Here is a 16868-nt window from a genome sequence, read left to right on the forward strand (position 1 = left end):
CACCCGCAGCATTTCAGCAGGTTAACAGAGGCAAGATTGAGGCTCCGGCAACATTGCAGCCAGGGCCAGCCTGCAGGGAAGCTCAGCATTGTTGGGATATTTGAGCATGTGGGAGAGGAGCTCCAGGCTTCCACCAGCACAGGGAGGGGCTTCACAAAGGAGGAGGTGGGGAGGACTCTGAGTTTCCGTCAGGCTTATCTATGGGCTTTCTCAGTTTCCCACCTCTGGGTCCGTTCTAAACCGCTCGTCGGAAGTGTGTGGAAACACATCTCAGGTCCAGTGTGCCCTGAGGCCTGCAGAGTGGCTCCATGTCCTGCGCATCCTGGCAGTGGCATCTTTTGGGTTTATAGGTTTTCTCAAACCCCTAGAGACTCAGTCAGCTGATGCGGCCAAAATGCACGTGCTTTACTGTGCCCGAAGGCACTGACAAGCTGGGACAGGCTGGTGTCAGAATGTGAAGGGGGTAGGGAGCCTTAGTCTCGGGCCCCGGGGGCCAGTTCAGATTCCAAACCTACTCTGGGTGTCTGACCCAGTCCCTCCAGACTTGGCCTCTCAGAAACTCATCAACCTTTCTATCCTGGGCTGTGCCTATTCCCCATGCCTCTGGCCCTTCCCTCTCCCTGAAGGTGCTCCCACCCCACTCACACTCAGTCCCAGCTCCTGCTCTGCTGAGCCCACTCCACAGCCCCCTCTTCCCTGCCCAGGCCAGTGCTCACCACCTCCAGTGGGACCCAGTTTCCATGGCTGACCTTACGGGCTGGGAGCTAGCTGCCCAAGTGCCTTGGCGTAGCCTCAGGCTAGACTGGAGGTGGAAGAGGGTGATACTGTCCCTCTGCCTGAATGCATGGGAGGGAGCACAGGTGAACCATGAGAAAGGTAAGCACAAATGAGGAAAGTAACCATGAAAGCCTATTGCAGACCGTGGGAGACCAGCTCCTATGATCAGCTCAGGGTAATAAAAGGAATGCCGCAGAGTAGCGAGGGATAGGAAACTTGTTTGTCTGAGGGTAATTAGGAATAAGTTTTAATCTATGACTGGTGAAGTAAGGAAACACACATGCTTTCTGATGGTAACTTTCTCTTTTACTTCAAGAATGGTCTCTGACTCTTTCTGTCTCCACACAGCTACATATCTCCACACTGCTACATATCTTTACATACATGCATCTTTTCACATGGCTACACGTCTTTCTTTGACATACATTTCTCTTCTGCATCTCTTTTCTATACAGCTCCATCTTCCTTGTCTCCACACAGTTACAAATCTCCACACAGCCACAGCTGAACATCTCATTACATAGCTCTCTCACCACACAGCACTTTACACAGTTCCTAGGCACTCCTCTATGTGGCAGCAGCTCCTTCACACAGTCTCTCTCTCTCATAGTCACACACACACACACACACACACACACACACACACACACACACACACTTCCCTCACATTCTGCAGCAGCTCTCACAGAGCTCTACACAGCCATCTCTCTCCACACTGCTGCTGCTGCTGCTTCTTCACAGACAAACTCTGGACAATTGTAAGTTACCTTTGCAGGGCCCTACCCATTCTCAAAACACAAGATAAGTCATGTGGTTTCTCTCAGGCTAGTAATGTCACATTGACCTATGCACGTAGCTCTAAGTTGGTGAGAGGTCCCAGACATTAAACAATTGGCTGAACCTTGAGCGGTCAGGGTACACGCAGAAAGAGAGCTATTGCAAGGAGCCAGTCTCAGTGTAGACAGCCTGGCCTTGATTTAGCAATAAACAACACCTGGGAATTAGTCTTTGTGTATAATCTGTAGGGGCAGTTTAGTCTGTTTTGGACTAGTTCTAAGGTCTTTGTAAAGTATGTAAAAGGCTGTCTTTGCGACTGAGAATGCTGTTACTTTCCTGTGTCAGTAAAGAAGAATATTCTGATAATATTTCTGTTCATCAGAATTATACAGCTTAAACAGAAATCCACAATTAAATGTGTGCCCAGAGATGTAAAACACACTACCACAGGGCTGTGGAAAGCACCCCACACCTGTTCTTATTAGGGAGGCATAACAGTGGCACCCGAGAAAGCTACAGACAGAAAACAACCAGTTTCCACAGCCAGTGACCCCAGGGCTTTGCCAGGTGGGGCTCCCCATCAGGGAGTTATACGTCTTGTGCGTCGACTTGTCAAACACTAGTTGTCACCTGCTGTATGCACCCGTGGTCCTTGGCAAAAGGACTGTGAGAGGAACTGAGGCATAGGGAGGGCTTCCAGGAGTGATGTAGCTGCCTGGGCTGTGTCCTGTCTCCCTTCCCCGAGCTCAAGCACCACCTTGGCCTGTGTTTGAAGGTTATGAACGACGGTTATCTTCCTTCCCTGGTATACCCATGGCAGGGCTCAGCTGAAGCAGTGGGTGGCCTAGGCTCTATCCACAGGCTATTGCCCTCTGGTGTGGCAGAGCTGTGCAGAGCCCAGCATGTCCTGGGTCCCCTGGGCTGCTTTCCCACTCTGCTTCACTTTCCTGTTTGGGAAGGAAAGATGTTGATGGCCGAAGGGAATGAGAGAGAAAACACCCAACAAATGTTTCATCTCCCCTTTGGTAACTCCTACAAGCAGCTGCAAATATGAGTAAGCCAGCCACAGACATTCCCCACCGTGGTGCAGGTGACCCTGGCCTGGACACGAGGCTGCCACACAGGGTGCGGAGACCAAGAGCACAGCTCTGGAAATTTACTGACATGGCCCTGAATGAATTTATCTTTTCAGAAGAGGGCCCTGGAGCTTAAAGGGACCATTCATAAGGTCGGTTCTAAGGGAGGGTCTGGGCACAGCTTGTGCTACCAGGGACCTGTCTGCAGGCTTGGGTGTGCAGGGAAGGCCAAGGGTTCTAGGGGTGCTCAAAGAAGCCAGAGCAACTGAAACAATTAGCCTTTTCATCCAGGTAGACTGAGTCCCCAAGGCTGAGGCCAAGGGACGGAATAGCCCAGACTCCAGCTTTAACTGGCTTTGACCAAGCAAATTAAAAACGGACAGAGAAAGTCTGAATTTGGAGAGACCCCGAGTGCCCGTGTATAAAAGTGAATTCAAGGTCTCCTCTTCTCAGGTACTCAAGGCGAGAGAGACTATCACTGGGTAGTTGAAGAATAGATAAATCAAGAAATGGATACTGGTCTGCCTAGCAGGAGGCTCTGGGAGAACCCACAGTGAGGACGTTGGGGAGGAAACGGATCTTACAACCATGAGCCTTGCAGCCTTGTGTTCTGTCAGGGGACCAAGCAGAGAAGGGACCCTAAAGAGGCCCAGGATTCTCAGGTCCAGAGTCCAGCTCTAGAAGGAGTGAAGAGGAACTCAGTTTCCCCTGAAAAGTTGGTCCGGTGGAGTGGGGTGTGGGCTTTTCTCTGCAGAGGCTACTCTTGGCTCTTAAGCAATTGTGCAGACCTCAGTGCTGACCTTGACCTCAGTGCTGATCTTGACCTCAGTGCTGACCTTGACCTCAGTGCTGATCTTGACCTCAGTGCTGACCTTTACCTCATTGCTGATCTTGACCTCAGTGCTGACATTGACCTCTGTGCTGACCTTGACCTCAGAGCTGATCTTGACCTCAGTGCTGACATTGACCTCTGTGCTGACCTTGACCTCAGTGCTGACCTTGACCTCCATGCTGACCTTGACCTCAGTGATACTTTCCCTTCGTTTGGACACCAGCACTTTCTGCAACTTCAGAAGCACTTTCAAAGGCTCAGCCAGAGCGATAAGACAGAGCTCAGCACACCACTGTCCCCTCCCTTCTCACTCCCACCTCAGTCACATCCCTCCCTGACCACCCCTGACCACCCCACTCCCTTCTGCCAGCCTCACACCTTCCAGAACAAAACCGGCAGATGTGGCTATGGCATGCACATGAGGAAAATAAAGACAGCCAAAGTCGCCCAATATTAAGTGGCAGTATCAGGACCCAGATCTAGTTTTCTGGCCACATCTGAGGTCCCTACCCCACTTGCTTAGCTTCCTCACCATTCAAGCTGGGCCGGCATCTCTGCTCAAAGCGACTGCCGCCTCTCTGCGGTTACTGTCCATGACTCTCGGGTCATGAGCTCACTGTCCTGTCCCGTTTGTTTGCCTATTAGCAGGTGGGACACGGTCGTGCTAGGACAATGTCAGAGGAAAATCCCACCCAGGGAAGGAAAATCCACAGGAAGCGTGAGAGCCTGGGCCAGGGAACAGAGTGAACCACGGCTTCAGGGGAGAGAGAGTAAAGAGCCGTGAGTGTGGGGCCTTGAGAGGTGGTGTTGAGGCTTACGGTGCCTTCTGGTGCTGACAAACAGGTGTGTGGAACATGCCGGAGAGTGAAAAACTAGAAAAAGAACAGGGTAGGCCAGGTCTCCGAGGGACAGGGCATGTCCTCTGCCTTTAGCAAAACACACCCTGGACAGGAACCCTGGAGGAAGCCGGCAGAGGAAGGCAGTACTTCTCAGGGTCTCCCCAAGCAAAAGATAAAGAGGCCAGGCTGGCTGTGAGACCCTCACCCACTCCCCTGACCCCAGCAATTTCCTTTCAGTGCTGGCTCTGGACTCCAGAACCCTGCCTCCCTCGTCTTCCTCAGACTCAGCCACTTTACCTCAGAGTTTTGTAATCCAAAGCTTCCCTCTGCATTGATATATGTAGCCCAAGTCTGGTCTTTCTATTTGGAGTGAGAGGATCCATCTTTTATCACAGAAACAAAACCCAGTGAGAGTCACAGCAAGAAGGCGCAGCAGGCCCCTGAGGCTGGGGCTGTGAAGTTTTAGTGTCTTCCCAGATGATGTTTGATTGATGTGGGGCAGCCTCGGTGACAGATTGGCATTCTGTGGACAGTGGTCTCAGGCAGCTCAGTAACCTCTGGGCTAACCACGACATGTTCAGCAGCTGCCAGCTCCCACCCGTGGGAGGCACAGTCTTGGGGACTCTCATGAGTGATAAGTGCTGCAGTGACTCCTCTCTGACCCTTGTCCCTCGTGTCCAGGGTGCTGGACAGAGGCCAGCATCAGGCAAACCAGAGATGGTATGTCACAGTTGTACAGTGGCCAAGGCAGAATTTATTTACATGTGCCTCTCCTCATTCCCAGGAAGCACAGACAACAGTGTAAATATAAACAATACAAAACAGCATAGACTTTGAAGAAAAACAAGCCACTATAAAGAAAATACAGTTCAGAGCCAGGCAGATTACAGACACCTGTAATCTCTGCACTTTGGGGGACTGAGGCAGGAGGATTGCTGTGAATTTGAGGCCAGCGTAGGCTATCAGTGAATCCAGGCTAGCCTGAGCTACAGACTTAGAAATTGAGACCCTGTCTTAATAGAAAAAAAGATGTCCAGAGGGAAGAGGGCGCCCCAACCCAGAGGGAAAAGCATAGACCTGCTCTGAGGGTCTCTGGGCTCCCTGGCTAGACAGACAGACTAAGCAGTCCTGTGAGAAACCTTGTCTCAAAAAGCAGAGTGGACAGACCTGAGGAACACCTCCTGAGGATGAACTGCACACACATGCACAGCTTCCTGCTCCTGTTGTGCACATAATACACACACACACACACACACACACCGCAAACACATATACATTCATAGCTTCCTGCTCTTGTATATGCAAACACACACACACACACACACATACACAAACACACACACACGTAAGCACAGTTTCCTGTCCTTATGTATGTTCATAATACACACACACACATACACAAACACACACACACCACACACACACACAGCTTCCTGCTCTTGTGTATGCACATAAAACACCACACACACACAAACACACATATCGAGGCCCAGTGTTGGGGTTCAGCCCCGACCTATTGAAGGGTCCCTTGAAGCGGGGAGTGAGGAATTGAGAAATGCTGGATAGGAAATATAGAGGTGGATGAAGAAAAAAGACAGAGACACAGGATAGCTTTAGGGAGGGCCCTGGGTCAACACCCAGCAGCCTCGAGTTTATTTCTAACGGGCTTTTTATACACAGCAAGGAGAGAGGCAAAAGACCTCCCCATTTCGAGATCAAAGCACAATGTACAGCCAAGTGTAGACCCTTCAAAACACCTGGTAACCACGCCCCACGGCAAAGAATCTTGTGATTAGGCCTTGAAGTATAAGTCACCTGGTAACCATGCCTTTGCACCCTACTATGCAGCCATGGAGGGCAACATAAACTCTGACTCGCTGACCTTGAGTCAAACCACAAATTGGAATCTTTGTGGGCACACACACACACACACACAGCCTCCTGCTCTTGTGTATGCATATTATACACACACACATACATGCACACACAAACATACATAAACAAACACACATTCACAGCCTACTGCTCTTGTGCACACAATACACACAAACATATACACAGGCAGAGCCTCCTGCTTTCATGTATATGCGTACACACGAACACACAGGCACCAAGCCGCCTGTTCATATGTATGCACACAGCTGAACACATGCATACACACCAGTTTTTCCTTTTCCCATTAACTGTATCTTTATTTTTCAAATAAGCTGCTCATAGGGCCCCGAATATAGAGTATTTTGAATTGAAGGCTTGGCCTTTTCCTCTTTATATGCTTTAAAAAATGTGACCTTTGGTCTAGGTCTGTATAACATTTACTTTTCATGTTTTTTATATTTTTATTATTTTACTTTTTTGTGACTTTTACCATGTAATTCCTTTAATGTAACTAAATTTATTATTTTAGATTTAAATATTTTTAACTTATGATTTTAAAATTTCATGGCTTCTGTATTACAATTAGATAGCTAGCCTCCTCTCTAAAATTATAATAAAATTCTCCCACTTTCTCTTCTAGAATTATTCATGGATTCACATACATACTATGTTAAATAGTACCATAATATAAACATTAAAATATACAAATACAAAAATAAGAGAACAAATTATGTAAACGGATAGTTTATCATAGTTATAAACATATAAATTAATAGTATAAATATAAATTTAACTTGCATAATATGATTGTTTATATATGAATATTAAAACATTTGTCTTTTTTTTAAAGTATTTATTTGTGTGGAGGTCAGAGGACAACTTGTAGGAGTCAGGTCTCTGCTTCCACCATGTGGGTTCTGGGGATCACACCCAGGTCTTGGGCAAAAGCCTTTGCCTGCAGAACCGTCTCGCAGCCCCGTTCTACGGTTCATGCATTCAGAGGTTTTACTCCACGGTCTTGGTCACTTGGCTCTGTTGCTTATGGGGATTTGAGGTGGAAAGGCAGCATGGCAGGGAGCATGTGGTAGGCACAAGTCCAAGGGCCTGGGGAGCTCTTCCTGCCTAGGTTCCCAAGTGCTAGAATTACAGGGAGCACCATCGCTCCAGGCGTCTTTTAGACACTGTTTTCTGGCTATGCCTCACACTTAATGTTCCTTATAAACTTAGGCGTTAACTAGGTTCCAATTTCTTAAGACTCTTTTGATATTTTTATTGGGATCGTATCGTTTATAGATCAATTTAAGAGGAAAAGACATCTTTATGATAATGAACCTTCGTAACTGAGAATATGGGCTACTTTAAAAAAAAAAAGAAGTAGGGTAGATGATTGTCTCCACCCCCACAGGCAGGCTCCTGTACGTCTTTAGAGTTGTTAGTAATAACCAACAGCTGCCCATGGCTCTTCTCTGGATCCCGACCTGTAGGTTCAGGGCCATTGCCAGAGTTCTAAAACATGGAACAGGTCCTGTACAGTGTAACCATGAAGAAGCTGCCATCAGAGGAACCCGGGAAAACATGCCCTGGCCTCTGGTCTCCAGTCCCCACTGGCCAAACCACACCAGCAGCCACAGCCCCTGGGTCTACTTGTCAGGGGGTCCTAAGCAGAGAGCAGGTTGGAGGGTATAAACCAAACACAGAGGCAAGCAGGGGCTTATTGACCAGGCACTCAACCTCCGCCCACCGCAGTCCAGCACTGAGGCTCCAGAGTTTCTGTGTTGAGTGACATAAATAGAGTAATTTGGGACCCAAAAATAGTCCACAGGAAATGAAGCATAAACAAGCCTTGTACCTGTGTAACAACAACAATGACTTTCCGGAGAGGAAGACAGGAGTTCGGGTCATTCAAGGTATAACTCGAAGAGACCGTCTTTCCCCCAAGAGTGGGCCAAGCTCTGAGTGGCCGTCTCCCCCTCCCTTCCACCAGCTTCTTCCTGTATGACTGGAAAGAAGAGCCAAAATAATGCCCATGAGGAACACCGTGTTCAAGTCTTGAGTCTCTTACAGGTGCAGGTTAAAACCTGTCTTTTTTTTTTTTTTTTTTCTCAAGCTCCAGTCATGTGGCCACATTCCAGGGACCTCCATCCCTGGTCCCTAAAGGCACCCTCTAGGGTGTTCCTGGAGCTAAAACAGATTAGTCATGCCCCTTTGTAGCATTTGAGTTAATCTGGTTATCAGACCCCTCCCAAATTAGCCAGCTGGCTTATTACCCATCCAGGTTGTAACTGCCCCAAGCAAGTTCTGCTGAGAAGGAACCCCAGGGACATCTCCAGCTAGGGCACCTGTCCAGAGACAAGTCATCAGGCTTATCCAGAAGGGAAGTGTTTCTATAAAATGTTTTAGAGAAGGTGGATTCTGACCTTGGTGGGGGAAATCGAGAATGGGTGGACTGAAGGAGGAGCCACTGTGGATGAAGTATGACAGGTGTCCCCAGGAGAAACTTTCCCACGACTATGCGGCTTACAGGTGGGGTGGGCACTCTACAGAGACATCCTCGGGTTACCTCTTGAGGACTAAAGTCCTCAGGCACTGCTCTTTGAATTGGGTGAATCTGGAAGTGGCACCAGCCTATCTGCAAAGCAGGGCATGAACGGTGTGCACGAGAGAGTTTAAATGAAGTCAGCAGTGGCAGGTATTCATTGGCTGGGGCCTGTGGGTGAGCTAGGATATGGATATTTACCCTGCACTGTTTAGTGACCATGAAAGGACATGATACTGTAAAAATATATGCAAACACTTACACAAGCCTGGCGCTTGGCAAGCCTTTGAGCATGCCAACTGCACAATCATCGCGTAGAGATTAATGCCAAGAAAGCTTATATGAATCAATTTTTTTAATTGGGTATTGGAGCTTCTCAACTTATTTAAAAATATTCTGCTGAGGGGGACGAGGGAGAAAGAAGAAATCAAATATGAGATGGGATTTCAAGTGTTTCCATTGTATTAAAAAGCAACATATACTTCTCCTGGCCTCTAAGGCTCCCTCACTGGACTCCAGAATTCGAAAACTTGAATGCATGACTATAAGATTTATATGACTTGAGCAGGGTGTGGTGAGGCACATCTGTAATCCTGCCACATAGGAGTCTGGAGCAGGAGAATTTTTCAGGTCTTGGCTAGCCTATGCTGCACAGTGAGACCTTGTTTCAACACACCACCACCAACAAACCTAAAATGCACATTGTCTGTTTCTTCTTGCCTCGGTTATGATCTTAGTGTCATTTTCCTGGCTCTGTAGTGATGACCTTTCATGTGGTCTTGGTGAATTACCTTGCATTGAAGAGATAAGTTTCAATATTCCATAAATGTGGTGGTTTGCATAATAATGACCCCATGGACTCATGTATTTGAATACTTAGTCACTAGTGGATGATACTGTTTGAAAGGATTAGAAGGATTAGGAGGTGTGGCCTTGTTGGAGGAAGTATGTCACTGGGGGTGGGCTTCGAGGTTTCAAAAGCCCAATCCAGGCCCAGTCTTTCTCTCCCTCTGTCTGTCTGTCTGTCTGTCTCTCTCTCTCTCTCTCTCTCTCTCTTTCTCTTTCTCTCCCTCTCTCTGTCTCTCTGTCTCTCTCTCTCTCTCTCTCTCTCTCTCTCTCTCTCTCTTTCTCTTTCTCTTTCTCTTTCTCTCCCTCTCTCTGTCTGTCTCTCTCTCTCTCTGCCTGCCTGCAGACCATGATGTAATTCTCAGGCTCTGCTTCAGTGTCATGCAGGCCACCGTGCTCCCTGCCATGGTGATAATGGACTGAGCCTCTGAAACTGTAAACAAGACCCAATTAAATGCTTTCTTTCCTAAGAGTTACCTTGGTTGTGATGTCTCTTCACAGCAATAGAACAGTGACTGACCTAATGTGTTAGGTTATTAAAATACAGGGCTTAAGGGCACCGTTAGTGTGTTCTTCCTTAGTGCTAAATTAGAATTGCAGCTGAGTGTTCCTAGTGGGAATTGGGTACTGTTGATCAAAAGAAATTACTACCATGCTATTATTCTGAAACAAAACTCAAGGTGTGGCTGGGCCTGATAGCGCATAGCTTTAATTACAGCACTAGAGGGGCAGAGGCAGGCAGAGATCTGGGAGTTTGAGACCAGCCTGGTCTACAGATCAAGTTCCAAGCCAGCCAGAGTTCCTTAGTGAGACCTTGTCTCAAGGAAACAAAACAAAAAACAGCCCAGGTTTTGTGTGAGACCTGCCAAATGTCTACTTCATAGACTTCCTTACCTTTATGATAAGAATAATGATAAACATCACATAAGGGCTATGAGAAGGTCCTAAAAAATTTAGAATATTCTTTGACAGCTTTAAAGTACTGCACAAGTGTTAGATGCCTGGTAGTTTTTATTTGTTTTTTTTTGGGGGGGGGATTGTTTGTTGTGGTTTTTGTTGTTGTTTGTTTGTTTGTTGAGACAGAATTTCACTATGTAACAGTCTTGCTGTCCTGGAACTCACTTTGTAGCCCAGGCTGGCCTCGAACTCTCAGAGATCTGCCTGCCTCTGCCTCCTGAGTGCTGGGATTAAAGGTGAGCACCACCACCTCCTGGCATTGCTTGTTAGTTTTTAAACTCCTGCTAATGAGAACATAGACTAGAGGTGGAGGTGTCTGGGCCATGCCTTTTCGAGGACACATGAGCTAAGCAGGTCGCTTAGTCCAGAGCCACTGTTTCATTACCCAGGGAACCCTCCAGGTCATGACCCTTTCAGAGAAAACTGGAGAGCAAGTGATGAGGTAAACAGTCCTCTCCAAAGGCAGGTCGAGAAGAGGCTAATTCCCGCCTGGCTGAGCTGGAGATGTGTTTCTAAGACACAAAGGAATGAAACGAGAAGCGATAAAGTGTGGCCACTGATTTCCAGGATGTGTCAAGAGCACACAGGACTGCTGGTTAGCAGTAATGTCAGACAGGTCTGCAAACCTAATCCAAACACTGATGTAGATATACAAACTACAAATAAACAAATACGGTGTCACTTTCCAAAGCCAGTCTTTCATGCATCCAGTCAGAGTCACTGTTCCCTGAATAGCAGCACATTGATCTGCAGTGACCTCTGAGATTATGAAAACAATGGAGTGGCCCTGCACACATGCTTGTCTTTCCATGTGCATTGCTGATGTAAAAGCATTGATTACTAGGGCTGAGGGAATCCAAAGAGGACATCAAGACGGTCACTGATTGGCTCAGACAGTACCAGGAATACCCTAGGCAGATGCTCAGGATTTGATGCGACATTACATAGGATCTGTGGAGTTCCTGGCTCAGCTCTGACTCCTTACAGTTGAGTCCTTTTTCACACACACACCCCATCCCCAGTTTCTTCCTTCAAGTGTCATGGATGCACTCAAATCTAAGCAGCTTGCAAGATTCTCAGAAAATCCAATAAGCTCAAAGAAAGCTAGAGTCACAGGCATTGCCTGGCTCCTAAAGAGACCTAAAGAAGAGGAGGGATGAGATGGAAGAGGCCTCCTACCACCCCAGGAACAGCTGGTGCTGGTGAACTGGTCCTTCAGTATGGAGAGTCTGAAGGGGCTTGAATGGGAGAGTGGCAGGATCTCAGAAAACATGAAGGTCTTTTTGATCACTGAATCCACAGGTCCATCCAAGGTGCCACCAGGAATTCCATGGAAAAATCACCCCCAGATAGATGTCCATCTCTACCAATCCTCAGCTTCACCCAACAGCCAGAGCTAATTAGTCACTACCAAATGTCCCGGTGACTCCTAGCCTCAGCATGTCAGAGAGCCTCCAGTTTGGGCTGTGTAATGGCGTCACTGACCCGAAGGGTTCCTTCGGAAGTCCAACAGCCAATAAAGGCTGTCTTTAAAACTTGGGCCTGCCGCTGTTTGACTGTGGACAGGGCACAAAAATCCTCTAAGCCTTGCTACTCCCAGCTTTAACTTGGAGACAGCCACTGCACTGTCCCCCTAGAGCTGCAGTGAAGGGTAATGAAAAGAATTTGAATCTCCTAGAGCGGTGGGCAACACGCAGGAAGGCCCGAGTCAGTAATGACTCATTTTACCCCAGAAGTGAAGCAGCAGGAACCTGCAGCCCAGTGTGCTGGGTAAGGAGACAGGGGAATCATCCGTTCATGTGTCTGAAAAACTCCAAGCCGGGTCTGGTTTTAGGTACAGCTTGATTCAGGGACCTGGCTTGTCCTGCATCTCTCATGCCTTCATCAGCATTGGCAGAGTTTCTGGCAGACTGCCTGCCCCTCTCCCATGGAGGCAGGGTGGCGTCTGTCCATATACATCTTTATAGACACAATGCAGAGGAGGCCACCCGCCCCTTCTCCCCCAAGCTCAATTGAGGGCCATCACGCTTTGTTCCTGAGCCTGCCAGTGAAGTCAGGCACTGTTCCGGCGCGCCTATGGCATTGGGGACACAGCCACAGCTACTGAACCTTGGAGACAGAGTCGGGGAAGGTCTTGGTGTCACTAGGAGGACAGTAAATGGCTGTGAGTGGAAAACTACAATATCCGCAGTACCGCACCACCCACCCTATTTCAGGAGCAACGGAGTGTGATTGCTTTTGATTACGTACTGACTAATTAGGGAGGCTGTGTGTTCACTCACCACTCACTGCCACTATTTGTCATAGCATAGCCAGGCCTCAAAGGGCTGAATGCAGTTGTGTCAACAGGACCATCTAGCTCAGGTTCCACCAGGATTTGTTCAATAGCCAACCGGAATTCAGAACTTCATAAATGTTGCAAGTATTTCTAATAGCCAAGCTATTCCCTATGGCGGAAAAATTTATGCAACTGTTCCTTCCTTAAGACTGCAGTAAACATCTTCGTCCTCTTCCCAGTTCCCTCTTTGTTGGTATTTTGTGCTGAACAGTGTCCCTGTCCACAAACTGTCCTGTGCTGGTGCTGGACCAGGGGATTTGTAACCGCGGGGAGTGACCATGTGCTTGCTGCACAAAGCTGCTGCAGTGGGCACCAGTGAGGACTGCGCGCTTTAAACATCCTTCACAGAGGATGGGCCTGAGGCCCAGAGAGCCTCATCTCATCGACCCCCCCCCCCCCCCCCCCCCCCGTTCCCTCCCTTCTGTGTCCACATCCCAGAAGTGAGCTCTGCCCCTGCTCAGGAGCCCTCAGGGCCAGTGTGAGCTCACACACACTGGCTCACGGCTGTCCGGTCTGCACCGCTGCACACTCCCGTGATCACGTGATCACGCCGCCTGCCACCATCTCTTCCTTGTCTCCGAATCCTTCTCCTTAGAGATGTGCCGCGTCAGCCCCTTCCCGTCCGTTGCTGCGTTTTCTTCCTCTCATTCAAACTCCCCTTGAAAACCTATTCGCACAGAAGCCCCTGTGGCCCAGTCAAGTTCGTTCATCCATGGATGGTCACAGCTCCTGTGTGTCAGCCACAGAGCTGGGCTCCAAGGACACAGTTCAGAGTTCTGAGTTTCTCAGAGAATGAACCTCTCTTCTTGTACCCTGCCTTCCACCCAACATGGCATTTCTCCCTCAGCAGTGCCATTAAAGTATCCACCAAGCCAGCCGACCTATCCCTCAGATGACGACTGTGTGAAACAGCACTCCATCTGTTCTAGGGCAATGCTGGGTTTCAAACCGCCAGCGGCGGGAACAAGGCTTAGCATCCTTCAGGAACTAAGCTCTGACCAGAACTCTTGGCTTTGTGTTCTCAGGGGACTGCTGGCTGCTGGCTGCCATCGCCTCCCTCACCTTGAATGAAGAAATCCTGGCTCGGGTTGTGCCCCTAGACCAGAGCTTCCAGGAAAACTACGCTGGCATCTTCCACTTCCAGGTCATTTAAGGGTTGGCTTAAGCACCCCCTCACTCAGGCTCGGGGGCTCAAAAGTCCCCTGGTGTGGCTGGGTCCTCAGCTCCTCAGTCCCTGGTGGTTTGTGAGCTCCTGAGATCAGTGTTGTTCTGCAGAGGATGCTGGGGGAGGAGACAAGACTTTCCCAACCTGCCCACGATGTGGGGTCCCATCAGAACGGCTGAGAGTTGGGAGGTAGATCTTGGTGTGCGGGAAGTAATGTTTTCAGGAAGTAATCCACAAGTTTTTTCTAAAAGTGTATTATTTGAGGTTTAAGATAAAGGTTAAAAAAAACTTCCCCCTTTTATGATTGCAAATAAGAAATGACATTTTAAAAAGAAGAACGTGTGGTTTGGGAGACAAAGACGAGCTTCGCCGGCCGTCCTCTCTTGCTTGCTGAGGGGCATGCCTCCCATCGGAGACCGAAGAGCATTGTGGGAACGCAGAAGGGGCTGGGCTCGGGGTCCCAGCGCCGCCCTCTCTTGTCCCCCTCGCCCTGCAGTTCTGGCAATACGGTGAATGGGTGGAGGTGGTGGTGGACGACAGACTGCCCACCAAGGACGGGGAGCTGCTGTTCGTGCACTCGGCCGAGGGCAGCGAGTTCTGGAGTGCCTTGCTGGAGAAGGCCTATGCCAAGTAAGCAGCCGCGCCCTTCCCAACACCCCACCCTGCCCCTGCTGCCCCGGACTCCGAAACAGCAGCAGCTATTCGGGGACTGTTTTGAGTAGAAGTTCTGTTCTATAAAAGGATGACTCGGGCCCAAATCGGGCTCTTAATTCAAGGAGGTAATGTGGGCATGGTGCCTGGTCACATGACCTACTGACAAATGGCAGTCATTGCTGTTTTTAACCCCGTGAACCAGAACGTTCTGGGGCTGACTGCTCTGGCCTTGGGAGGGAACTCTGCTTCTCTGGTGGACCCCACTGCATTTTATCAACTAAAAAGAACAAAAGTCTTGCCAATGGGCAAAAAACTACCCATTGCAGAGGTAGGGACCTTGTGGAAACTTACCCAGAACCAATCACCTGGCTGGTAAATATGGTTTCCCAGTTCCAACCCTAGCTCCGTCTCCCCCAGCTTGGCCAGAGTTGAGCTGGACCCACCCAGGGTGTCAGCCCTCTGCAGAGGGGCCTGGGCTGCTGGTACTAGCGGGACCCCTGCTTTAGGACGAGCTAGTTTTCACAGCTGGTGGGTTTAGACTCCTCACAGCCCTAGGCTAAAAAGGGACGGGGAGGCTTCATGTCCTCAGTCAAGAGGACTTGGGGCCTAGAGCTCAAGAACCGATGGAGAAGCCCATAGGAGTGACCACAAGAACCCACAGTGTGCTTCCCAGGGAAGCTGGGTTCGTTACTGAAGTGTCTTTTTAAGCACTTAACTGTCAAACGGCCAATTAGGCAGCCTCCCCTTTGTGTCAGTGGGAGAGTCAGTGCCAGAGGCTGGGTCAGAGCATCACTAAGTCCTTCCAACTCCAGGGTTCTGTACAATTTTGGAAACATGTCATAGCCACGGAGGAAAAGTAATTAGGGAGAGAGCTAGTGCCTTGTCTTCCTGGGAACCCCAAGTTGGATGCAAAGACAAGGAGAATGAAAGCTGAGGATCCCATGAGCTCCCGTGAGGGGGAACCTGGGTTGGAGTGGGATGGCACTTTCTGGGATGAGGGCAGTGAGTGGCAGCAAGTGTTCCCCTCCGCCAGGATCAATGGGTGCTATGAGGCGCTCTCAGGTGGCGCCACCACGGAGGGCTTTGAAGACTTCACAGGAGGCATTGCTGAGTGGTATGAGTTGAAGAGACCTCCCCCCGACTTGTTCAAGATCATCCAGAAGGCTCTGCAGAAGGGCTCTCTGCTTGGCTGCTCCATCGATGTAAGTCCCCACCGCCCTCTGCGGTAGCCCAAGGGAAGCCCCGACAGCACCCAGGAGCTCATTAAGAACATTAGTGCATCCTTGGTTCGCCGTGCTGCTCATCACTTGAAGCCAGGGGTTGCTAGGCAACAGCCAGGCTGTCTGGAGGTGCATTTGGTATAGAGATGGTGGTGCCTCCAGCCCTTCGGTCCCCAGCCCATTTTCCATGCTAACTCTGCTCTGAATCACCCCACTCCCGGAACCCAGCTTCCAGAAAAGCACCCCAACCCCCTCCTCCAGGGCTGTTTGAGCAGCCCTGGAGCTTCTCACTCTGCTCCGGTGCCCATGGGTCCTGGAGAAGACTTCAGAGAGTACCAGAAGGAATTGTTCCCCCAAAATAGCTTTGCAGGCAAACCTCAACAGGGAGATGGGAAACGGGCGTGGTCCAGGCCCTTGGAGTTTCCCAAGGCTGTGCCCAAAACGTGGGAAAGAAGGGGTTTTGAGGAATTAGCAATCAATATGCTGATTGTGAAGTGAGGTTGGAGATAAAAACTGCCATCCTGTGCAACTGAGCTGGGCAGGGTAGGGGTGGGAGACCAGAGCATCTAGGTCACAGATGCCCGCGGGGTGTCTTCATTAGGGCCCCCACGAGCCCTTGTCTCGGAGGTGAGCCCCTTCACGCCATCCCCATCCAGAAGATGAAGGGGGTGGAGGTGGGGTGCGCCAATCAGCACTGAAAGTGGCACGGGGCTCCTCCAGGTGGCGGGGTGAATGCGCGGAGTTCTCCAGGTTGGCCCCCCCCCGTGCCTTATGCATTCCCTCGGGCGGTTTGTATTAGAGCTGGAGCAGCTGCTGACTGTGTTTGCAGATCACCAGTGCTGCGGATTCGGAGGCCGTTACGTACCAGAAGTTGGTGAAAGGACATGCGTACTCCGTCACCGGAGCCGAGGAGGTACTGGCCCTTGGGGAGGACTGAGTCCCTCCCCCACCCCGCCCCCCAACACGTGGCTGTCCA

At 49.7% G+C, this 16868-nt stretch overlaps 1 protein-coding gene across 1 annotated transcript in view; it reads left to right on the plus strand.

Moving 5' to 3' along the window:
• Positions 1 to 16868, plus strand: part of Capn2 (calpain 2) — a 57750-nt gene that overhangs the window by 15178 nt on the left and 25704 nt on the right. The window contains exons 3-6 of the mRNA XM_059280382.1: positions 13879 to 13997; positions 14515 to 14648; positions 15706 to 15874; positions 16722 to 16805. Of these exons, the coding sequence (XP_059136365.1) occupies positions 13879 to 13997; positions 14515 to 14648; positions 15706 to 15874; positions 16722 to 16805 (506 nt within the window). The remainder of the gene's footprint in view (positions 1 to 13878; positions 13998 to 14514; positions 14649 to 15705; positions 15875 to 16721; positions 16806 to 16868) is intronic.

Source organism: Peromyscus eremicus, chromosome 15 (genome assembly GCF_949786415.1).
Source record: "Peromyscus eremicus chromosome 15, PerEre_H2_v1, whole genome shotgun sequence".
In the NCBI taxonomy this organism is placed as follows: domain Eukaryota; kingdom Metazoa; phylum Chordata; class Mammalia; order Rodentia; family Cricetidae; genus Peromyscus; species Peromyscus eremicus.